Source organism: Ochotona princeps, chromosome 18, assembly GCF_030435755.1.
Source record: "Ochotona princeps isolate mOchPri1 chromosome 18, mOchPri1.hap1, whole genome shotgun sequence".
NCBI classification, from domain to species: Eukaryota; Metazoa; Chordata; class Mammalia; order Lagomorpha; family Ochotonidae; genus Ochotona; species Ochotona princeps.
The window spans coordinates 13,801,407-13,825,821 of NC_080849.1; the positions used below are offsets into that span (position 1 = coordinate 13,801,407).

At 44.9% G+C, this 24,415-nt stretch overlaps 1 protein-coding gene across 1 annotated transcript; it reads left to right on the top strand.

Moving 5' to 3' along the window:
• Positions 1-720: 720 nt before the first annotated feature.
• NARS1 (asparaginyl-tRNA synthetase 1) lies at positions 721-14,181 on the top strand. Its single transcript, XM_004579471.4, has 15 exons — positions 721-874; positions 1,530-1,612; positions 3,522-3,587; positions 3,682-3,774; positions 3,861-3,950; positions 4,817-4,895; positions 6,011-6,081; positions 7,146-7,232; positions 9,101-9,322; positions 9,433-9,632; positions 9,969-10,104; positions 10,438-10,551; positions 12,409-12,540; positions 12,827-12,958; positions 13,392-14,181. Exons 1-15 carry the CDS (start codon positions 832-834, stop codon positions 13,521-13,523), a joined length of 1,680 nt encoding a protein of 559 aa, XP_004579528.2. The 5' UTR covers positions 721-831; the 3' UTR covers positions 13,524-14,181.
• The last annotated feature ends 10,234 nt before the right edge of the window (positions 14,182-24,415 follow it).

The window sequence follows — 24,415 nt, forward strand, 5'->3', positions numbered from 1 at the left end:
TGTACAAAGGGGTTCATACTGTGGATGGGCCCTGAATGTAGGGAGGGAGCTATTTTCAGACTTTCTTTCATTAACAAAGATATTATCCTTTGCCCTAATGACAAACTCTGGGATTCCCTCATGGGGGGGGGGGGGGAGAGACGCCCTTGTGTTTGGTACCTGTTACGGAAACTGAAGCTCAGAGTTAGTCAAGGTATCCCAAGGAACACAGTAACAAGGCAGACCCAGAATTCACAATCGTGTTTGCTCCCAAAGCCCTAGTCCTGCTCATTATATTGCTATGGCCTTCCCAGCAGCGGTCTCTAAAAGTAGAAAAAGTTTCTCCACCATCTTTTATCCCCCGCTCATTGGAAGTGTGTGTGTGTGTGTCGGGGGGGGTGTCTCAATACGTTTGCTGCTGGCATTGATTTAAATAGTGTTTCAGCCACCTGGTATTTAAGAAAAAATCCTTGGGCTGGTCTCTACGGGACTCGGGCGCACCTTACAGTTGGAAACAGAACTGGATTCTCACGGAAAACTTGATACCGAAAGAGATGCTGAGCCCTTGCGCCCACTTCGGAACACAAGAGCTACGGAAACGAAGCTGTCTCAGAGCTGGCCAGCATTGGGAGCGAGGCAGGACTTCTGGTCCTTGACCGGAAGCTGCCTCTGCCCTAACTAAACATGGCGTCCTCAGCGCCACTCGCCCTGCTCTAGTAACCAATGGAGCCGCGACGCTCGGCTGAGTCACGGGTGCGACCTCGGCACAGCGCTGTCTGATGCAACGCCTCAGTGCTGGGAGCCTGCTGCGGAGCACGTTGGGGTGACCGGGAGGCCGTGGTGTTGGGGGTGATGTCCTTGGAGGTGGCCAGGGCGACCGCAGGGATGGTGCTAGGTGAGTGAGGCTCTGTGTACGGTGCCAGCAAAGTGGGCGCGCCTGGGATGAGGACGTGCTGGACCTCGGCGGGGAGACGGAGGGACGGAGCCAGCGGCCAGGCCTCTCCGGGGGCAGGGGTTCGGGGTCCCGGGCCGGCCGTCCTAGGCCCTGAGCACCCATAGAATGAGAAAGTGTCGTGTCCGCTTTGGAGCTGGTCAGAGCGTATCCACTGACCAGAGGCGAATATGTATTTATATTTAAATATGCCGTCTGTGCACCTGCCTGCGTTGGTGTATTTGTTTCAGTTTTCAGATGGGAGTGGCTTTCCTTACTTTATAGATGGGGAGATACCCCGCCCCCCACTTGGCTCTTTAAGTACAACATCCAATATTCCAACCGAGTTTGGCCAACTTCAGAACCCTCGTTTTATTGTTGGGTGTACAAGTAGATAGAAGCAGTAGCACAAATTTTAAGAAAAAAAAAAATAATAAACTTCGTTTTCAAAGCCTGGGGAGTGGGAAGATCCTTGCGGTGTCAGGTTTGATCTGTGGGCATTTTCACAAGTCAGTGCTTGTTCAGTTTACAAAGGGACTAACCGGGTCAGGTGGTCGGATGTTAGATGGCCCACAGTTATTGACCAGACAAGTGACTTACTCTTTTTCCGCGAGAACAGCAGAGCTGTATGTCTCGGACCGAGAGGGGAGCGACACCACAGGAGATGGAAGCAAGGAGAAGCCGTTCAAAACAGGCCTCAAGGTAGGAGCTTGTGGAGCAAACAGAGCCAGCGCAAGTCCGTGGGCTTGCCTCTGTTACTGTTGGGCTGGTCAGCTAAGCTTGGGAAGAGAATTTCCAGGAAAGGGAATAGCCTTAAGGCTTGTCTGCTTATTTGAACATGTGAACAAGGTGTCTTCTTTACATCAGGTTCCCAGGTCTGGTAAGATTGCAGAGCACCTTTTCAGTGATGCTGAGCAGTGGCCAGGTGACTCGTAGCAGGCCTCCTGGTGACTTGATGGCGGGCCACAGTGTGGTGCAGAGTGGGGAAGCTTGGGGGGTGTGACTGCTATGGGCTCTCCCTGACGCAGCTGTGAGCTGGGCAGGCTGGTGACACTGGAGCTTGCCACTGGAATCAGCTTATAAATCTGCTGTGATTTGTCAGGACCTTAGATTCTCCCACGAGGTTAGCATGTTCCCCTAACTGATGTGGGAAGCCAGGTGCAGTTGCAGAGGGTTTGCTGGAGAGCCTGAGCTCACTCCAGGAGTGTCAGGTGGCTTGTTGCCTCAGATTAGGGTGAGGTCCAGCCCTCCTTAAGCAGTCATGGGCTTCCCTGTTTAATTGGAATGCTGGGGTCCTTGTTATGTCAATTCTCCTAAGCTGGACATACTCACTCTTTGGAGTCATGCTTATGTGTGTCCTACGTGGGCGTTGCTTTTTAATTCTTAGAAGGAAGACTTGTTTCTCAGTTGGTTGGGCACCAGCTCTGGGCAAAGGCTGTTTGGTCCTTCCAGCTCCAGCAGTGTCAGGAGGGATAAGAACAGGCTGTCCCAAACTAAATGGTTTGAATGGAATACAAGTACAGCCACGCATCACTTAGCAACAAGGTTGTGATTTTAGAACTGTGTCACTTGCGATTTTGTCATTGTGGGAACTTCGCAGTGTCCTTAAAAACAGAGAGTTACAAGTCCCTGGGCAGTGTAATAATGTACATTGTGCCATGTTGACCAAAGCACTGGCAGGCAGTACGTGAGTGTATACCTGTGTTGTCAAATCGTGGACTACCAACTCTCAGATGTTCTCAGGTGAGCCTCCCGCCTGCCTTCTCTATTAACCATAAAGTTGTGACTAAATGTTGCTTTAGGAAAGGTCAGTTTTTGCAAGCTTCAGATCCTGGGGCAAGAATAATAATTCATTGCATTTCTTTTTTGACTTAGGAATTTGGGGAAAATTTTGCAAGAGTACTTGTGGCAGTTAACACAGTATTCACCTTTTATGTACTTCAACTATTGAAAAAGGAACATGGGCTGTAGGTTATGAAGTGGTGGATAAATATCACTGCCTGATTGTCCCAGAATTGGTGAAAAGAGATCCTGTGCTTGTCAGAATTTTGATGTATTTGACTATTATGCTGTTGAAAGAATCAACAGTATCTTCGCTGCCTCCTTGGCTTTACTTGTCATCTACAGTCAGTCTCCATTTGCTGGCGGCTGTCTCCTCAGTTGTCATTGTGTCTGTGCTGGGGGCTGCGTGATGGAACTTGCTGGAATTATTTGTGAAAACATCTGAAGGCTTCCAGCCATGCTACAGAGCACCCGGCCCACAGCCTGTCTACAGCCTTGGGAAATCATTTGGTCTGTTCCTATCCAGGCAAACTGCAGACTGGACTAAGAATTTACTAATTCTGTAGCAGGCTAATTTTTAAGTTGATAATTTTGTGTGTTGTAAATATCCCAGTGGCCAAGGTTTCCCACCCACGCCTGACAGAGCGAAGCATTCCTTGGTGGTTTCAGCCATTCTTCACACATTGGCTTTGGCTGTTGGGACCTCTGTGTGTTCTTCTTCTTGGCTCTTGAATGCATTCTAGAGTGTAAAAGCTGCCCTCTCATTGATTTTTCATTTTTAAGTATTGTGTAAAGTTGAATTTTTTTCTCTTTCGTTCTCTTACTCAAGGCCTTGCTGACAGTAGGGAAGGAACCGTTTCCTACCATTTATGTGGATTCACAAAAGGAAAATGAGGTAGGGTGAACCAGAAATTTTTACTGAGTTTTATTTTGTTGGCAAATTTTCATCAAATCAGAAATCTTGAAAAAATGTCTCTGTTTCTCTCTAGAGGTGGGATGTTATTTCTAAGTCACAGATGAAGAACATTAGAAAAATGTGGCATAGGGAACAAATGAAGAACGAATCCCGGGAAAAGAAAGAGGTGAGCTGTGAGTTTGCCACTGTGGACACTTTGGAAGGTAGAGCACTGGGAGCCATGCTAATGAATTCCTTTATCCTGAATATCAGGCGGAAGATAACTTGAGAAGAGAAAAGAACCTAGAAGAGGCAAAGAAGATTATCATTAAAAATGATCCAAGTCTTCCAGAGCCAAAATGTGTACGTGTGTCAATCAATTCTCATATTCTGGGCGTGGCTGCATGAGCTCTTTTTTCCTGGGTGTAAGGGCACGGGTTTTACCGTGTCTGCCTTTACCGTCCTTGGGGGTGGGGGGCAGGAGTAAACCTTGACTGGCCTTGTGGGCAGGTCTGGCTGTGCTGTGGGATGCTCAGGGGATGTTGTCCTCTCTAGGACCCATTCCTTACCGTTACAGAAAGCACTTAGAATTGTACGAGTTTGGCTTCACTCGTCTTCCTTCTGTTCTTTCTGGAACCCAGACAGATTGCTGAGCTATCAGTGCATTTCATCTGATGAGTCATTATACTTTTCCCATTTTCCTAGTGACGGGATTGGGGTTTTTAGTGCCCCATAGAAAGTGTTGGCCTTGGTTCCTTTTCATATCCTGGGGTGGTGAGGGGCCACAGGTCAGCGTGGACTGGGATTGTTACTTCAGAAAGCAGGTGCTCCACTTGTGACACCGATTTATTGCTTCTCATTGCTGATTTTGCACAAAGAAGCATTGACTTAAAGACTTCGTTTTTTGTTTTTGTTTTTGTTTTGTTTTGTTTTTTGATTCAGGGGAAGGGGAATGCAGTCCCCCATTACCACAAATTATGCAGTTGAATTTCCCACATTTGGGGAAATCGCAGGGGTCAGTACATCTAGAGTGCAATGGATTTTTTTTTTAAACCACTCCAGTATGATACAATTTGTGGTTTTTACCCATGGTAGAGTGATGGCCTTTAATTTTGCATTATTTATAATTTTTAACACTTTATTTCTGTCTGTTTATTATCTGTGAACATGTTGGTATATGACAGATGACATAAATAATTGGTCAAATATTACTTGTTTTAATTTGACAGGTGAAGATTCATGCTTTAGAAGGATACAGAGGCCAAAGAGTAAAGGTGTTTGGTTGGGTCCATAGGCTGCGGAGGCAAGGTGAATGGTATAGCTTTTCTTTTCTCAATTTGAAATACCCTTGGTCTTAGCTGAAGAAGAACACTTTTAAAATTGCTTAAGAGTAAATATGATTTTGGTATGCTGGCTTTTTAAAGGATATAGTGATTTATATACTAAATATGGTCTTATTTAACAGAATTGTTGAGTTGAATAATTATTTGAATACTGTTTTTAACTGTTAACAGCTACAGTGATCAAGACCTATCCAGTACCACATTTAATTATTTAATAAAACAGATTGTATTATATAAAGTTCAGATTCAGGTCTGGAATTTGACCACAGTTTGGCTTCTTCAATTTGTTTAGTAAAGATTCATTTATTTGGAAGACAGGGAGACAGAGCGAGATCTTTCACCTGCTGAATGCTTCACTCCCCAAATGGTCACAACCTCTGGGGTTGGCCAAGGCTAAAGCTGTGAGCCTGGAACTGCAGCCACAACTGCTGTCTGAGTGGCAGGGGCCCAAGCACTTGGGCCATCTTCCTCTGCCATCTTAAGCATGTTAGCAGGGAGCTGGAGTGGAGGGGCCAGGGTTCGCATGGCACTCTGATAAGGAATGCTGGTGTTGCAAGTAACCTGTTGTGCGACAACATTGGCCCCTTGGATGTAGTTGTACCTCTTTGTGTGTGTGCATTCTGCTTCTGTCTTGGTCTGACATTTTGCTTTCTCCTTCTCTAATTGTATTACATGTGTGTTTCTTGTAAATGATTATGAAATCTTTCATTTAAGTCAATGTGTAAACAGGAAAAAGACTGCGTTCAACATCCTTGCTGTATTTGCTGCTGTGTCCTGGCGCTGTACTGGACTTGTCAGTGAATTTGAAGTGGATTAGATATAGCATCTTAACTCCTGTTGCTTCCTGTCTTGCCTTCCCCTGATCGTGTGCATGATTGGGACTCTAAATGATCTGAAAGAGCAATGAAGAAAATGCTTTTCGAATTCTGAGTAGTCACATGAAGGGTGCTTTGTAGAGAGAGGGCCAAATGGGAGGTTTGAACATTTAATTTTCACCTTGGGGCTTTCCCTGTATACAGTTAAACTGTGAGAAGGACTCTGTAAGTGTCTGACTAAATTTCTGTTTCCTGTTTTTCTTAGGAAAGAATTTAATGTTCCTGGTGTTACGGGATGGTACAGGTTATCTTCAGTGTGTCTTGTCGGATGAGTTGGTAAATATTTCATTTATGGAGGAAAATTAGATTTATTTCACTAATATTTGAATTATAGCATAATAAAGCTAGGGGAAAAACATACATTGTGGAAATTTTCCAACACATGAAAATAGAGTGTGGCAAAAGAATGGTCATGTGGCCATCACTGGGCTTCAGGAATTACTGACATACAGGTTATTAATCTTGGCTTATTTTTCTCTTCTGCTTACTCCTATTTTGTTAAAATATACTTGCATGTGCACATCTGCTTTTATCACTCCCATCCCTGAATCAGCTCAACACCTGAGTGTCATCTAGTAGATTCTCCATGGCCTGTTACTTGGCTGGTGGGTTTGAATGAGGATCAAAGTAAAAGCCACCTGCTACGTTAGTTGGCAACACTTTGAAGTTTATTTTAGTCTTTCACATTGCCTCCTCCCATTCCTTCTCTCCCGTCTTCCCACCCACTTGCTATTCATTTATTTAAAAAAAAATCTGGCCATTTGTATTGTGGGACTTCCCACATTCTGGATTTAGTTAATTGCATCCTTGTATCATTTAACGTGTTCTTTTCTTTATAACCTGTGGTTAGATCAGGTTAGATTTCTTTCTTTTTTTTTAACCATGATTTCATGCACAAAACTCTGCTCTAATGATTGCATTGCATATGGGGATGTGTGACTATCTTGTTTTAGGATTAGTGGGGTGGGTGCCTTGTTCCTTCTTTGTCAAGTTCCCCCATCACTTTTTTTCTGATAACTTTAATGAGAGTTGAAAACCATACCAGAGAGGGGGTCTATGTATTATTTTGGTAGACAGTGTAAAAAAAGTTAAACTGTTGATATATTTTAAGCAGCTTGGGCTCCTATCGTTTATACATATTTTAAATAAATAAATGTGTATGTGGCTAAATCTCTGGTACCCAGAGAAACTGCTCTTAAGGTAAGAATCAATGGCAGTCTTAATTCTTATTCAGTATTTGACTAGATAATTTATTTTTTTTAAATACTGTTAGTTTACTCCCATAATAATATTTGAATGTCAGTATGAATAACTGAATTTGGACATTGCTGTTTTGATAGTGTCAGTGCTACAACGGAGTGGTCTTGTCCACCGAGAGTAGTGTGGCCGTGTATGGGATGCTGAATCTGACCCCAAAAGGCAAGCAGGTGAGGGACTGACTTCCTTCCTGATGAATGAACGGGCATTTCTTTCTTGGCTGATTTTCCACTGTCTGTGTACTTCTGGTGTTTCGCATATAAGTATACAAATGTGTACCGTTTGTTAAATTTTTTTAAGCTTTTTAACATTTCTAGGGACATACATACATGATACAACTTATCTTTTTTCTTTTCTGTAGCTAGAACACCAGAGATTGGATAATGTGTAAAGAAAAGAAGTTTATTTTTAGAGACTGAAGTCTAACGTCAAGAGCTGCCTCTGATGAGGTCTTGGCTCCTGCATGGTTACAGGCGAGGCAGATCCACAGGGCTCCTGGCTCCCACTCACTCCTGAGACGATGGCGTGAATCCTTTCATGAGGGCGGCTGACCTAGACACTTCCCACGAGGACCCAGATCCCAGCACGAGTTTTGGCAGAGACATTCAAATGGTAGCACGCTCAAAATAAAAAGACCTCAGGGAATTCTACCTTGACATAATTCCTGGGTCATCCTCATGGGCTGTACTGTAGTTACTTTGCTATGAGTGTTTGAATCACTTGTCAGTGAAGTGGAAATAAATGCCACCCACCAAAAAATTCCAAGATAGCGATCTAAACCTGAAACTTTCTAGGAGTTCGAAAACTTCTTGTAAACATAGACACAGGACCTGCAGTACCGCAGTTAGGCTACCACTTGGAACCAACATGCCATGTTGCAGTGCCTGTGACTGAGTCCTGCCTCCACCTCGTGTTTGATGGCCCAAGTCCTTGCCACCCACGTGGCAGATCCTGGTGAAGCTCCTGGTTTTGGCCTTGGCCATTTCCAGACATTGTGGCCATGTGGAGAGGAAATGAGAGCCCTCTGTCATTCTTGTCAAATATATGAATAAACCTTTAAAAATGACCAAATATAACTACAGTTGGTTTATTTGAAAGGGGGAAACCATGAGAGAATTTTCCATTTTCTGATTCACCCTCAAATGACCACAAGAGCCAGGACTGAGCCAAGTTGGATGCACGACTCTCCTACTTGGATGGCTGGGACCCACACACTTGGGCCATCCTCTGCTGCTTCCCTACACAATAGTAGGAAACTGGATTGGAAGTGGAACAGCTGGGACACAAACTAGCATCCATACAGGTGCCAATGTTGTGGGCCATGGTTTTCCCACTCTGTGGCAATACTGGCCCCTGTAGTTAGCCAGGAGACACTTAACCTACAGCAGTTAGAGCTAATTGTAACTGTTCAAGTAACCACTGTGATTCTATTTACTATGAAAGTAAACAAAGGAATCCAACATGTAGCCACAAGAGGGAGCAAATTAAAGTTCTAATCTACTTGAAATATTGCTTGAAGAGTTAGCGTAAAAAATTAGTATCTCAGAGAGTGATTGTCATGATGCTACTTGGTGTATAATTATGTATTCCATGCAATGTTTTTAAAACAGGTCACTTTTAGTAGGTTAATATGGGAGAATGTGAATTTCTATTCCAAATATGTGTATCTCCCAAAATAAATAGCCTTTAGAAAAAGCTTTACATTTAAGAAGTTTTTCAATGCAGATAGCTGTGTTAAGTTATTGTCTAGAAATAATATAACTATTAAACAATTAGTAGTTAACTCCATTTGTGGGATTAACAATTGATTTTATGTTTTAAAAAATATGTGGGTGTGTTTACTCTGGTTAGAAAATGTAAAAATTTTGATATGACATTGAATTGCTGTGTCTTTGTTCTCAGAGAGGTAGAACTAATAGCAACGAGATTCCTAGAAATTTCTCTTGACCAAGCATGTTGACTTAGTCTTTGGTTGTGTTAACTTTTTGTTTCCTTCTGCCTCCCAATATTTCCCTTCACCTCACTTGAAAAAATGTAGGCTCCAGGGGGTCACGAGCTGAGCTGTGACTTCTGGGAACTCGTTGGGCTGGCCCCAGCTGGAGGAGCTGATAACTTGATCAACGAGGAGTCTGACGTCGATGTCCAGCTCAACAACAGACACATGATGATCCGGGGAGAAAACATGTCCAAAATCCTGAAAGCACGCTCGGTGGTCACCAGGTGCTTTAGGGACCACTTCTTTGACAGGGGTTACTATGAAGTAAGTGTGTGTTGTCATCTTGTGCCAATGCTGCCCTTCTTGCCATTTGGAAACTTGAACAGCGGCAGTCCCAGCAGCTTCTGCTTACTCTTCCTTTTGCATGTGGGCAGGTGACTCCTCCAACGTTAGTGCAGACACAGGTAGAAGGCGGCGCTACCCTCTTCAAGCTCGACTATTTTGGAGAAGAGGCATTTTTGACTCAGTCCTCTCAGTTGTACCTGGAGACCTGCATCCCAGCCATGGGAGATGTTTTTTGCATTGCACAGTCGTACAGGGCAGAACAATCCAGAACGCGAAGGCATCTGGCTGAGTATGGAATTGTCTTACTTCTGTTATTTTAATCATCTTTCCAATAAAGAATATTTATGTTGTTAAGTGGTATCTTTGCACAAAAATTTGATATATTTAAGAGGATAGTGGGAGAGTATGTTTTGTCTCTTAGATCATACCTGTTTTGTAAAATTTTGTTCTGATGCTTTATATGTTGAGGAAACACTATAAAAAGGAAAAAGGGGAGTAAAAAAGTTAGAGCTGGAAACTGGTGAACAGGGTTGAGATGTTACCTTTCTGGACGGTTTTCCAATATTTAGATCTTTACTTGTGACAAACTAAGAGCAGAGCACTGAGCTGGAGTCTGGTTCCTCAGGTACACTCACGTGGAAGCCGAGTGCCCCTTCCTGACCTTTGAGGACCTCCTGAACCGGCTGGAGGACTTGGTCTGTGATGTAGTGGACCGAGTCTTGAAGTCCCCCGCAGCAAGCATAGTGTACGACCTCAACCCGGTAGGTGGGATGCTTTGGAAGTTAAACATGATAATTCATTTTTGGAAGAACCCATGAAATCTTAGTCCTCGACTTTTTTTTTTTTGATAGATTTGATAGCTTATCAAGCTGATAAGTATATGTTGTGAAGACTAAAATTTTATATTGCCAGTAATTTTGTAGTATTTTAGCTTACCTTTGAAGAGGTCTGTGTTTTCTGCTTAAGATTGTAATCAGTCATCTAGTTTACTAACAAATGGTATTTACTAGTGAAAAATCATTTTTTCTCAATGGAAATATGAGTGTCAGTTTTTCGTTTCTTTATGTATGCTGTGCTTTTCCTTTCTGTTGTAGAATTTTAAGCCCCCCAAACGGCCTTTCAAGCGGATGAACTATTCAGATGCTATTGTGTGGCTGAAAGAACACAATATAAAGAAAGAAGATGGAACTTTCTATGAATTTGGGGAAGTACGTTTGCCTTTCTGATCACTGTTTCAGAGGTGGCATTGTGTCAAAGCATGGCTGCTTGCAGCCAGTGGACGAGGAATGCAGGCCTGTGTGCTGGTCCTCGGAGGAAGGACCATCCCTTGGCAGGGTGGCCCGGCCCTCTGAGCAGTGGCTCCTCTGTCGTGCCCCGTCGGCATCAGTGGGTTTGGCTTCTTTCCCTCGCACCTTTGCCTGGTTCTGCTTTTGTGATGCTTCGTTGGCCCTGACGGCTAAGATCCTTTCATCCGCAGGGCTGATTGAGAAGATGGGGAAACTGTATTGGGTGAAGGACCAGGTCTTTCCCTACCACCCCCTTCCACCTTGAAATGGTGATTTAGAACTCCATCATGGGAGAGGATATTGAGAGCTGATACGCATCGGGTGAAGTGCGAAACCAAGAGGAAGCCTAGATGAAGGTGCTGTCGGCTTGTTGGCTGTGCCTGGGATCCACCTGCCACCATGCACTGGGGTGGAGATTGGTGCCATAGTTCAAGGCCCTCTCTCCTATGTGTCTAACCATTCCTTATGTAAAATTTGCATATCTAATTGTTTTATAGAAGAAATGTGGGTAGCTGCTGCATAATTCACAGAGAACAGCAGTATACCAGGTCTGCTTAAATCATTCACAATGTCTCTGGGTATAGAAACAGGATTTTGTCTTGAAAATGAGTACTTTGAGCAAGTGTTTTGCAAGAGTAGTGTGACTGAGTGGAAAGAGCAGGAACTGTAGAGTCGGAATGCCCTGTTCCCTCTGGCCTCCGGCTCCCACCCATGCCATGACCAATTGTGCCTTGACCAAAGGGCCAAGACGCAGCTCCCTGGCTCCTTATCTGTGCCTTGCCAGTCAGCTTTTAGTATTTGGCAACATTGTAGGGACTTAATGAGTCAAATGTCTGATGGGCCTGTGTCGGCATTGCCTGTTCTTTGTGGTCCTCCCAGAGCCTGTCACTGCTGTTCGGCCCTCACAGGGTGTGCCGTAAGACTTCTTTTAAAGCTCAGGCACAGCCCTGGTGTCTCAAGCGATCAGAGTACAAGCCGAGTCCATCCCTCTCCCACTTACTGCTACTTCCTGTCTGCATCTCGGAGGGCCCAAGTCCCAGGGGCCAGGGCTAGAAGGCAGCCACACCAGAAAATAGCTCAGCTTCGTATCAGTCCATACATTACACCAGTCACTGAGTTTTGGCTGGTTCTCACCATCAGTTTTACCAGGACAAGAGTTCAATTTTAACTTGAGCTTATGTGTGGTTTACTGAAAGCTGCTTTGGGAAAGAACCTGATTAACTTGATTTATTATTATCCAGCTTGCAGTTGGTAACTGCTCCAGTTTGGGCATGCTTCTGAGTATGACATGGGTGATTGGTTTTACAACTGTGTCTTACTAGCAGTGAAGGCATAATTGAATTATTACAGCAGAGAAGAAGTGCAGGTAGCGAGAGTCTAAAGATTAGTGTGATTAATAACACACCATATGTATGCTAGTGATGTTCTAGAGTGTTCCCCAGTAACCTGCTTAATGAACTAAATGGCCCACATTCACTTTGGGCCACTGGACAATGACTACATGGGATTTTGTCACAGCTGAGGTGAACTGGGGTTTTCTCTTTTCCTTGCTTAAACAGCTTGAACTGTTCTGTAGAAGGGAAGATTTTTGAACAGTTAATTATACAGCCATGTTTGTTTTTTAAATACAGCGACCTTTTTTTTTTTTTTAAAGGAATGGTTCCTTACACAAATGCATGTAGGTTATGGATAGGGGTATATTGGTGTGTGGTGAATGAGCTACTTCTGTCCTGTTGCATTTCGAGCTGTACATGTTAATGAAGTCTCATTTGACCCCAGGATATCCCAGAAGCTCCTGAGAGACTGATGACAGACACCATTAATGAGCCAATCTTGCTGTGTCGATTTCCCGTGGAGATCAAGTCCTTCTACATGCAGCGATGTCCAGAGGACCCCCGCCTCACGGAATCTGTCAGTTCTGATAGAATAGTAGTAATTTTACTTTTTTAAAGGGCTGTGGCTCTTTGCAAAGTAATGTTTACTATTAAGTGTAGACTGACGGAGTGTAAAGAAGTGGGGTTTCTCATCCCCTGATAAGGGTTGGTGTGCCTTGTTCAGTGAGAAGATTTGGAGAGTGTTGAAATTTGGGGTAGTGTTTTGCTGTGGGAGCTTATTGTGTTCTCCATTTCCTGTGTAGAGGGTGCCGTGTCTGTCACCTGGTAGTAACTGTGTGTCTTCATTTTGGCTTGTATTTAAGGTGGACGTGTTGATGCCCAATGTCGGTGAGATTGTGGGAGGCTCGATGCGTATCTGGGATAGTGAAGAAATGCTGGCAGGTTATAAGAGGGAAGGGATTGACCCCGCTCCCTATTACTGGTACACAGATCAGGTAAGCAATTGTTTTAAACATTTCCCAAATTTTCTTTATTGAAATACTTGTCTGTAGATCGAGCTTTCGTAAAGGAGGGAATTGGAGGCGGTCCTTGGTGGTTGGACCGTATTCCGTTTCCTGCTTGGGGTTGCGGCATGTGGTTCTGCCCAGCTTTGTTTTGGCTGAGGGATGAGTTCAATTCACTTGAAAACCTCAACTGCTGAAGTGGCTTATGGCTCCCAGGTTTTTAGGAAAGTCACTGAAGCATACCAGTGCCTGGCATTATGTTTCATTTGTCTCTGAAAAACAGGTAGTTGGTTCTTGGAGCCCCACAGAGTTAGAAGTGTAATTCTTAGCCATAATGAGTTAGCACTCCTTTCATGGCAGGATAGTTTAAGTTAAATGAAATTTTATGCTAGGCCTTTATTCCTCCTTGCTTTTGTTTTAACAGAGAAAATACGGCACATGTCCTCATGGAGGCTACGGCTTGGGCTTGGAGCGGTTCTTAACCTGGATTCTGAATCGGTACCACATCCGAGATGTGTGCTTATACCCTCGGTTTGTCCAGCGCTGCAGGCCATAGCTGGTCCTCCTGAATCACAAAGGGAAGGAAACCATCCATGGAAGGGAGAGACTGCCTCTTGAAAAAAGCCAAATCATCCCTCTTTTGTTGCATTACCTATTTGTCTTTTTGTGTTTTATTTCTCCTACAATATAAAAAGTAGTGTGTATTACTTGAACTTGAGCAACATTGATATAATTTTAAGAAAATATTCATTGCAAAATTTGGGAGAAACATGTGGCCTGTAACTACTTTATTTGATATGTTTCAACATTTTATTCAGTTACAGGTTATAATTGTGTTAATGAATGTGTAGCAGATATACAATTAAAACAGTTTTTAATTATGATTTAAGACATTCCAGTAACTTAATGCTTCTGTCCTCTTAACGGTAACTGGAATATTATTTGATAGTATCAGTGAGTTACAGCAAACATCCTGTGAGAAAATTAGTGATGCGGCATAAAGCTCCAACATTAGAACAGGTGTAGCTGAGCAGTAGAGGTGGAATCAAATCAAGATAGCTGTTACATAGCTGCTTATAATCCTAAGGCCTCTAAATTGATACGGAAGAAATTGTAAAAAATGGAACTGCTGAAAGAATGTGAGGTAAGAACAACAGCATGGGGAAGGTGTGCATTCGGCCGACTCCCGGCCTCCCTGTAACCCAGGCGGCCAGCTGAATCCCGTCCTGCGGTTCCCGACTAGTTAGGACGGAGTCAGTTCCCAAGGACTTGGCATCGAGTCTGCCTCACAGCGCTCTGTGGCTGACTGAGTCGTCCCCGCCGAGTCTCAGGTGTGCTCAGTACTACCTTAGTAACCGCAGCAGCCTTTTGGGGTGACCCTGCTTCAAATGCCCCCTGCCCCACCCTGGTTCCCCAGACGCATGCATGTATTCTCAATAGACTATATTCCCAGCAATCAATAAATGGACACATGTAAAAACTCTTTGCTGGCTTATATTTCCTCAGGTGGGATGGTTAGTGTCTCAGTAGTCAGAACTTGTACATTTCTTAAATCTATCTTCTTTTACATGAAGTAGATATTTAAAGTTAGATATTACTGGTGTTCCAGAAGTTGCATGGTAGTGAAAAGAAATGGATTTTTAAGATGTACATGTGTGGATTTTTTTTTTTTTTTTGGTGTGTTATTTCTGAATACCTTAGATTTTGTTCTATTTTGTGAGCAAGAGCAATGACAGAAGGAAATGGGGCATCTTTAAATAGGAAAATAGTGCCCAGCATGGTAGCATAGTGGCTAAAGTCCTTGCCTTGTACATGCCAGGATCCCACATGAGTGCCAGTTTGTGTCCTGGCTGCTCCACTTCCCTTCCAGCTCGCTGCTTGTGGCCTAGGAAAGCAGTTGAAGACAGCCCAAAGCCTTGGGACCCTGCACCCGCCTGGGAGACCCAGAACAAGTTCCTACCTTCAGATTGGATCAGTTCAGCTTTGGCCATTGCAGGCACTTTGGAAGTGAACCTGCAGATGGAAGATCTTTCTATCTCTCCTCTGTAAATCTGACTTTCCATGCTAAATACGTGAATAGGAAAATACTTCAAAGAATTTGGCTTCAAGTGGGCAATTCAGGTGAACAGAATTTAGGTGAAGAGGAGAGACTCTGTCAGCCTGAGCCTTACTGCTGGACGTGGACTCGGGACGGAAAGCAGTCAAGGAGCGCAGTGGAGGGGGGATCAGTTGGGGGTGACCTCAGCGTAGAAAAAGCACAGCACGCAGCCAGCCTGCGTGTGCTTGGTGTGGAAGACATAATCCAGTTTGCATAACTTAAGCTTAGCACTCCAGCTCAGAGAAACCAAGGCATTCTAAAGTTTGAGCTGCTGCTTCTGCTTCAGAACTGGAAGGCAGCACTTAGCTCTACCTAGTCGGGACAGTTTGTTCCAGCAATCTAGGACACTAACAGTCCTCAAATGCATCACCTAGCGCTGGCCAGTCCCTTGGCTTGCAAAGTAGGTCCTCCAGTGCCCTCTGCTCCTTGCAGCTCCCTGTGCCAGGGCCACTGTGGCAGAGAGGCACTGCCTGCCTACCCCGCTACAGCCAGCAGTCCAGGCCTCTCCATTCCTAGGTTGTCTATCTTCACTGGCTCTGCCATTCCTGACATTACGTTGTACAAGGTTATTTTCAGTAAGTTCATAGAAATTGAAATCCAAGCATATGTTTATTTGTATGAAAAAAGTTTCTGAAAGTGACGCACAGAAGGAGTTTTTTATCAAGTTCATGGAAAATGAGTGATGAAAAACTATGCATAGATTTCAGGTTTTTTGCATTTAAATCAACATTCCATTTTCCATGAACCTTTTGATGTTCTCCACAAAGATCTTTTTTAAAAAAAAAATATTTATCTATTGGAAAGGCAGATACACAGAGAGGAGGAGAGAGGGAGTTCTTTGGTCTGTTGATTTGCTCCCAAGCGGCTGCAATGGCTGATCTGAAGCCAAAAGCCCAGAGCCTCCTCCAGGTCTCCCACGCGGGTGCAGGTCCCAAGGCTTTGGGCCATCCTTGACTGCTTTCCCAGGTCACAAGCAGGGAGTTGGGTGGGAAGTAGCGCTGCTGGGACACGAGCTGGTGCCCATATGGGATGCCGACGTGTGCAAGGCAAGGTCTTTACCCGCTAGGCTGCTTTGCCGGGCCCCAAAGATCTTTTTGTTGTAAAATAATAATCTCTTCTAGGGCCCAGGATGATAGCATAGCGGTTAAAGTCCTCACCTTGAATGCGCCAGGATCCCATATGGGCACTGGTTCTAACCCCATCAGCCCCACTTCCCATCCAACTCCCTGCTTGTGGCCTAGGGGAAAGCAGTCTAGGATGGCCCAGGGCCTTAGAACCTGCACCCATGTGGAAGACCCGGAAGAAGCTCCTGTCTCCTGGCTTCGGATCAGCGCAGCTCCAGCCGTTGCGGCCGCTTGGGGAGTGAACCATCGGATGGGAGATCTTCCTCTCTGTCTCTCCTCCTCTCTGTATATCTGCCTTTCTTATAAAAATAAGCCTTTAATAATAATAATAATCTCTTCTAGAAAGGCAGTTCTGTGAGACTGCCATTTCATTGCCCTGAGTCAGTGCGTGATTCATGTCTGACATGAAGTTGTTCTCCTAGGCTGGCATAGCAGGCTGATAGATGGGCACCAGTTTGTGTCCTAGTTGCTCTACCTTCCATCCAGCTCCCTGCATATGGCCTGGCAAAGCAGTGGGGGATGACTCAAGTCCTTAGGCACCTGTACTCATGTTAAGGAGGCTGGGAAGAAGTTCCTGACTCCTGATTCAGATCAGCCCATCTCCAGCTGTTGCAGCCATCCAGGAGTGAATCAGTAGGTGGAAGACCACTCCATCTTCTTTCTATACCCCTGCTTGTCGGGAGCACTGCACGTGTGCCCTAAGATGGCGCTGAGACCTCTCCTCCCTCCGGAGCTTGGCAGTACACAGGTTTTAGGAAGTGCCTTCTGATTGGTCCGTAGCTGCATGCTTAGCGCGTGTGCTACGCGTGATCAGAGCCATGATTGGCGTGCCTGCCGCGTGCATCGGTGACCTTTAAGCTGATTGGACTAGGATTGTATTTAGCGGTGGGGGTTTCAGGAAGAACGGGGGTCAGCACAGGAAGACGGAGACAGAGACGGACGGACGGACTGAGACGGAGGACAGAGTACGACTGGGACGGACGGACGGACGGACAGACAGAAGACTAGGGGTGACGAGGAGGTTGGGGAAATGAAGCGGAGACAAACGGGAGGAAAAGGGAGAAGTCGAGTCGACTGGCTGGGAAACGGACGGGTTGGAAGAATAAAGTGCCTCAAGATATAGAACCTGGAGTGTTGGGTGAATTCTTCTGCGGGACGGAAGACCCCGACAACTGGTGCCGTGACTCGGACCCAATTTAGCCAGTAAGCCGCAAAAGCGGGAATAAGGTAAGCAGCTGAGCAGAACGCTCAGGGAGCCGCTGAACAGCGGGAATTAATTTTCAACTGAGATTTATTTCTCAGGGAGCCGCAAAAGCGGGAACGTGCACGTAAAGCTCGCGGTGTGCGACAAGAGAGAAAGCTCGCAGTTATGCGACAAGAAGGTTCACGGTTAGTGACTAGAAAAAAGTTAGAGCCATGGGGAATTTGTCCTCCACGGTGCACATGCAGCACCTGCGGCAGGGATTGTTAAATGAGTCAGAAGAGGCCTCTGAAAGTGAGTCTTCTGAGGATCCTCCACCCATTAAAAGCTTGGCTAAATGCTTTGCTCTGATAGCAGTTCTTGAGATGCTGATTTTGTTAGGCCTTATATTGCTGACAGGTGGTTGCTTTTTGATTAATCCAGATCTCCATTACCTGACCCTAAGTTTTCTGTTGCCTGGTTTTCCACCTTTTAAATATCTTTATAGTATGATCAGAAAGAAAAAGTCAAGAAAAAAAAAAATTTGCAGAACTTGTCCTCTGGGCTTGCAGATTGTACTTTGGAAGGTCTTTTGTTGTGCAGGCTAGCTTCATCTGCATATCCATGGCCCTTGGCAATTTTGGAAATTTGGAGTTCAAGGGGTAATACAAGACAAGTCTCTTGAGATTTTGGGGGTTTCAATTGTGATGTTTTAAAAAATGTGAAGTTTTATCGCAAATAATTTGTTATAGAAGTAAATTTTAACTCATTATTAAATTATTTCTAGGTATAAGTTAAATTAATGTGGTATTTGTTATATATAAAGCATTTTTATAGTTTAAAACAATTTTTGTGTCTTCGGCTGGTTATCAAACTTCTTATTGCTTCAAATTGGTAAAGATTTTGTTTTGTTTTAAAGGTATTTGAGTGATGATTTCACGTCAATAACGAAGTTTAATCTATAATGTGTTATATTAATAATAGCAAAAACCTTTTTCCAGATATTTTTAGTCATCCTTAAAAAGGTATCCAAGAATTCAAAATTTTCCAATTCTAGTATCTCTTGGTATTCTTATGAGGCCTCAAGAATGCCAACGGATTTATCTCCCATTTTGTGGAGACAGTTAATCAGGGTGATTGGATGAAGATTATTGCCAAATGTAGTAAACTTCTGTTGCGTCAAAATGTTGTACACATCCATGGAGTTGTGAGGGTTTAAATTTTAGAATGCACATTTTTAATGATTTAGCTTTACAGTTGTATCTGGTTGTTCATCAAGTACTTTTAGGATGGCTATATTATTGGGAAGATTGAAATTCACATTTTTGCAATGATGAAAAGATTTCGTAACGGTGACTTTTCTTTCTCAAGGTCTTTGTTCAAGATTATTTGATGGCTTTTCAGCTACTGGTTTCTGGAGAATATCACTACTAATAATTTTTTATTTTTTAAGTTTCAAAAGTGTGTGTGTGTGTGCGCGCACATGTGTGTCTTAATGTTTGTCTTCTGTATAAGGTGTTTAAAATTGTTATAATGTGTTATTGTCTGTTGGTCAGAAAATGTTCTAGCTTTTGTGAATTAAGTTTAAACTTACTGTAGGAAATATTTTAAAAAGCAGGTAAATTAATGCATCTGTCCCATCAGCTATCTGAATCCTCAGCTGCAAAGGCGGGACACATAACTTGCATATCAACAGCAAAAGCAGGTTGCCTTGAGCTCTGAATTCTGCAGACACTCCCAGATCCCATCCTCATTTGAAGGAGAGGATCAGTCTGTATTTTCCCAGAAAACAAAAATGATCCACAGTGGATTCATGAGAGGCTTGTCTGGCAAGCTCCTGCTGCTGAATCTTGTGAAAGCTCGGGTACTGGCCAAGATGATGGCATTTGAATCGGAAGATCGACGGGACAAGCAAGTATATTGGACCTTTATTAAGCACCTATCTCTTTCCTATGAGCACCTAGGTCCTGATATTTCCTGCCAGTTTCTCCTTAAACCAGACTATCAGACTGTCTGGTGTGTGACCCCAGCTGTTGGGGGTCTGGAACTTGTTTTTTTTTTACAAATAGCTTAATTTCTGCCCATGCTTTTTCTTGGAAGGCGGCATACCAAGAGTTTTGTTCAAACACTGTGTGGCTTAATGTTGCTGCAGGAAACCCCCAGTGGAATTTAGAGACAGGCACTGGGGATCTACAGAGATGCCTCTCCAAAGTTATTCTAGGAGCCAATTAGCCTTATGCGGATTTTGTGGCTAACTTATTCAAACTACCTCAAGAATTTTTGGGGAGGTGGAGTCAGCAATGCCTTTGGTAAAGCATTTAGCATATGAATAGGAAATGGTGCCTAGAGGCAATAAAGCCGCAGAAGGGTAGAAAAAAAAAAGGGGGGGGTGGTTAAAAAAAAAATCATAATCAAAACTACGGCAAATGGATGTCACCCATGTTTCCAGCTTTGGTCGCTTTTCGTATGTACATGTTTCAGTTGACACCTATTCAGGTGTAATTTTTGCCTCAGCTCATACAGGAGAAAAGGTCCAGGACGTGATCTCTCATTGTCTGCAAGCCTTTGCAGCCTGGGGTGTTCCCCGCTGCTATAAAACAGACAATGGACCTGCCTACACAGCTAAAGCCTTCTCCAAGTTCTGTTCAGAATTTGGCATTAATCATTCCACAGGTATTCCATATAATCCTACAGGCCAGGCTATTGTAGAGCGCGCACATGCGACTCTTAAAGCCTTGTTATTAAAACAAAAAGGGGGAGTAGGGGCCTCCCTATATCCCAATAGCCCTAAGCACCAATTGGCTCTTGTCCTATATATTTTTAATTTTTTGATCTTGGATTTGGATGGCCGTTCTGCTGCTGAACGTCATGCTACCAGCGCAGGCCCCTATAAAGATTGGGTTATGTGGAAAGATGTAATAACAAAACAGTGGTTGGGCCCGCATCCGGTTCTTAGGCGGACGCGAGGCGCAGTTTGTGTTTTTCCGCAGGATTTGGACGGACCAGTGTGGATGCCTGAACGCCTGACGTGAGCAGTGAAGAAGCCACATCAAAATGAATCTTTGGATGTGGTGGACGCTGCTAACCCTGACGATCATCCAGATGCAGAAGGGGCACAGCCAGAACCTTCAATTATGGACGATAGTGAAGGCATGGCCAACCCCCCTGTCGGTGACCAATAGTTCTTCCATTTTGCCTGCATTTTTTTACCAGCAATGTCGGCGTTGGACTGCTTGTACTCCCTCTGGATAACACCACTGCCAGGTTTAAGAACATGAACATTGACCTGCCAGGAGCAGTTTGTTTCCAGACTCGCACCTCACCAGCGGACAATGGAACTCCACCCTGCATCCTATTGGCAAATCAGACTATAGGGAGATTCGGAAGCAATCAAACCTACAGGATCACTATGGTCATGACCACATCAGTCCCCTGATTGTGCCCATGGAGTGAGTGCAACAACACTGTGAAGGAAGTGTGGCAGATATTACCACAGTGTATGGACCCTTGGAAGTAGTCTCCTATGTGGACAGACTGCCAGAGTGCTGTGACTCCCAAGAGGGTGGCGCCTGGCTTTGCCATGACCAATTTGTTTTCCACCTATACAAACTCCACTTTCCCAGGATGATAATCCTGTTCAATCTGTATCTGACCAGCCCTGGAATGCTTGGGTATTGTACACCAGTAGGGGTGGATGCTCTGCTATATCAGCTTTTGCATTTATTGATAAGGTTGTGATAAGAAACTGTATCTATAGCAGTAATGCTTTGGGAGTTTGGGAATAGGGTGTATCGGTTAATTGTAGTGCTAATGTTATTCATGATCCTGTTTATGTATGTGTGCAATCCCCATTTATGTTTATTGTTTCTACGGTCTTGGACCAGTGGGATTCGGTTTTAGACCAGTTGGATTTTTCAGGGTTTATCGTTTGCACGCCAGTGGGCAGGCCTAGTGGGTCTTAGTTTATTGTTGGTTATTGTGATCTGGGTACCTGCATGCTCCTAATTTACTCAGGACGCCAACAACATCAGCAGTAATTGCTTGTTCGGGCAGTGCTAGTGCTTCTCAACAGAGAATCCCCGGAAGTATGGCTGAACATGCTGGACCGGTAGTCAAAGACGGGTAAGTATCCGATAAGGCTTTACCAACCTAAGACAGGCGCCGCGTTCACAGCCACGCGGTTAGCCCATGACGGGGAAGGAGAGCCCTAACTCAGAACACCTAAGACAGGCACGGTCCTTTGTTTATTAAAACAAAAAGGGGGAGATGTCGGGAGCACTGCACGTGTGCCCTAAGATGGCGCTGAGACCTCTCCTCCCTCCGGAGCTTGGCAGTACACAGGTTTTAGGAAGTGCCTTCTGATTGGTCCGTAGCTGCATGCTTAGCGCGTGTGCTACGCGTGATCAGAGCCATGATTGGCGTGCCTGCCGCGTGCATCGGTGACCTTTAAGCTGATTGGACTAGGATTGTATTTAGCGGTGGGGGTTTCAGGAAGAACGGGGGTCAGCACAGGAAGACGGAGACAGAGACGGACGGACGGACTGAGACGGAGGACAGAGTACGACTGGGACGGACGGACGGACGGACAGACAGAAGACTAGGGGTGACGAGGAGGTTGGGGAAATGAAGCGGAGACAAACGGGAGGAAAAGGGAGAAGTCGAGTCGACTGGCTGGGAAACGGACGGGTTGGAAGAATAAAGTGCCTCAAGATATAGAACCTGGAGTGTTGGGTGAATTCTTCTGCGGGACGGAAGACCCCGACACTGCTTTTCAAACAAAGATAAGGTTTTTTTTTTAGATGAATCTTTACACACAGGAGTGTTTATTTCATAAGCCAATGAGCTACTTGAGGGTGCATATTTTCCTGAAGTGTGCTGTGATGCTTTGCCCATAGCAGACACTCGGTGAGGGCGTGAATGGAGTAAGCAGCTCATGACCATGGAAGCTGAAGGCACATCATGCTGTCCTGCACTTGGTGGCCTGTGTTGTAAAGCAGTCATGAGGACAATCGATCAGATTTCTCCGAGTACTCTTCATAGCTCACCACTTGTCACACACAACCACCGTTTCTCTTACATTGAACAAGCCTGCCCCTTCCACCCCCTGATTCTTTTTCTGATTAAGGAGACAGAGTGGTAATCTAGATTTAGTTTGCGTGGCTGAGTTGCCAATCAGCAAATAACGAACAAGGGCAAACACACCCCCCACCTTCCCTGAAGCATTGAGCCGCAACCAACAAATTCATTTTGTTTAGGATTCTCAGCAGCCCGGCCTGCTCTGTGACAGACGAATGCTTGCCTCGCTCAGTCACGCAGGCACAGACAGGCCACCCCTGGGGCTGCGGTGGTGCTTCGAGCCAGCCCAGGCACTGTGCCTTTTAGGTTTCTGTTTGCTAATGGAATTGGCACACATTTTCAAAGTCAGAAAATGCAGTCAACAATCAGAGTACTTCCAGAAGTTTGTGAAAAATGGAATTTGAAATGCATTTGTGGTGGGTTTGTGGAACCAGAATGTCTGGTTCAAGTTGTGGCTCCTACAAACGTATGCTGTGGCAAACAGCAGGTGAAGGCCCCAATCTCTGGGCCTAGGCACCCTCATGGGAGAAACGATGGGGCTGCTGGCTTCAGCCTGGCCAGGTTCCGGCTATTCTGGCTCCCTGGGAATGAGCCCATGGATGGAGATTTCTTTCTCTTGCTCTCTGCCCTTCAAGTAAATTGAAAATAAAATGAAAAATTTCAAAATATTTTGGTGCACACATTTGGAGGTCTATCTTCAAAATGTTGGTGGAAAATGCATATTATAGACTTCAAAAGAATTTTTACACAAAATAACCTCTCCCCCTCCCCAATGTATCGAGATCAAGCTAGGTCCAGGAGCCCCGGCTCCCTGTCTCTCCCCAACCCAATAGGTGTCAGGAATTCCAGTGCTTGAGCTGTTTCCCTGGTACGTCAGCAGAAGCTGCACTGGAAGCAGCACACGAGGGCTCCAAGCAGGCACTCTAACACGAGATGTGGGGGCCGGGGGTGGGAGGAGGCGTCCCAGTGATGATGGCTTAATTAACAGGGCCCCAGTGTCTCCCCCAAAACCTACCTGTTGATTCTGTCTTCTCATGAGCCTTTTGCAATAAGTACACTTGTATATGAATCAGTCTTTCACATATTTTTTAGCCTTTCAAGGACTTTTCGAGTTTATCTGTTGTCAAACAGACACTTGTTGGGAAACTAGTCTGTTTGATGTGTGTTATAGAGAAGCCATAGACTAGAAATAGCAATTACTATGATACTGTCTGTTGGGGAAAAAATACAAAATTCTGTTTTAAGTTCTGAGTCCTACGTGCTTTAGGAAGCCTCAGACTCAAGAATTTTGAATGAATTTTTAAAGGACAACAAAAATGAACACATCTGCTGTGAATAAAATGAATGAAACGGTGTTAAGTGGCCTTTAAAAAGATATGATGTTGGGCCCGGTGGCGTGGCCTAGTGGCTAAAGTCCTCGCCTTGAACACACCGAGATCCCATGTGGGCGCCGGTTCTAGTCCCGGCAGCTCCACTTCCTGTCCAGCTCCCTGCTTGTGGCCTGGGAAAGCAGTCGAGGACGGCCCAGGTCCTTGGGACCTTGCACCCGCGTGGGAGACCTGGAGGAGTTTCCTGGTTCCTGGCATTGGATTGGCTCAGCACCGGTCGTTGCAGTAACTTGGGGAGTGAATCATTTGACTCAAGATCTTCCTCTCTGTCTCTTCTCTCTGTATATCTGACTTTGTGATAAAAATAAATAAATCTTTAAAAAAAAAAGATATGATGTTGATGGGCCTGGTGTGATAGCCTACTGGCTAAAGTCCTTGCCTTGCAGGCGCCAAGATCCCATATGGGCACCAATTCCTGTCCGGTCTGCTCCACTTCTCTTCCAGCATCATGCCTGTGGCCTGGGAAAGCAGTCAAGGATGGCCCAGGGCCTTGGGACCCTGCACCCAAGTGGGAGACCTGGAGGAGGCTCCAGGCTCGTGGCTTCAGATCGATTCAGCTCAGCTCTGGTCATTGCAGCCACT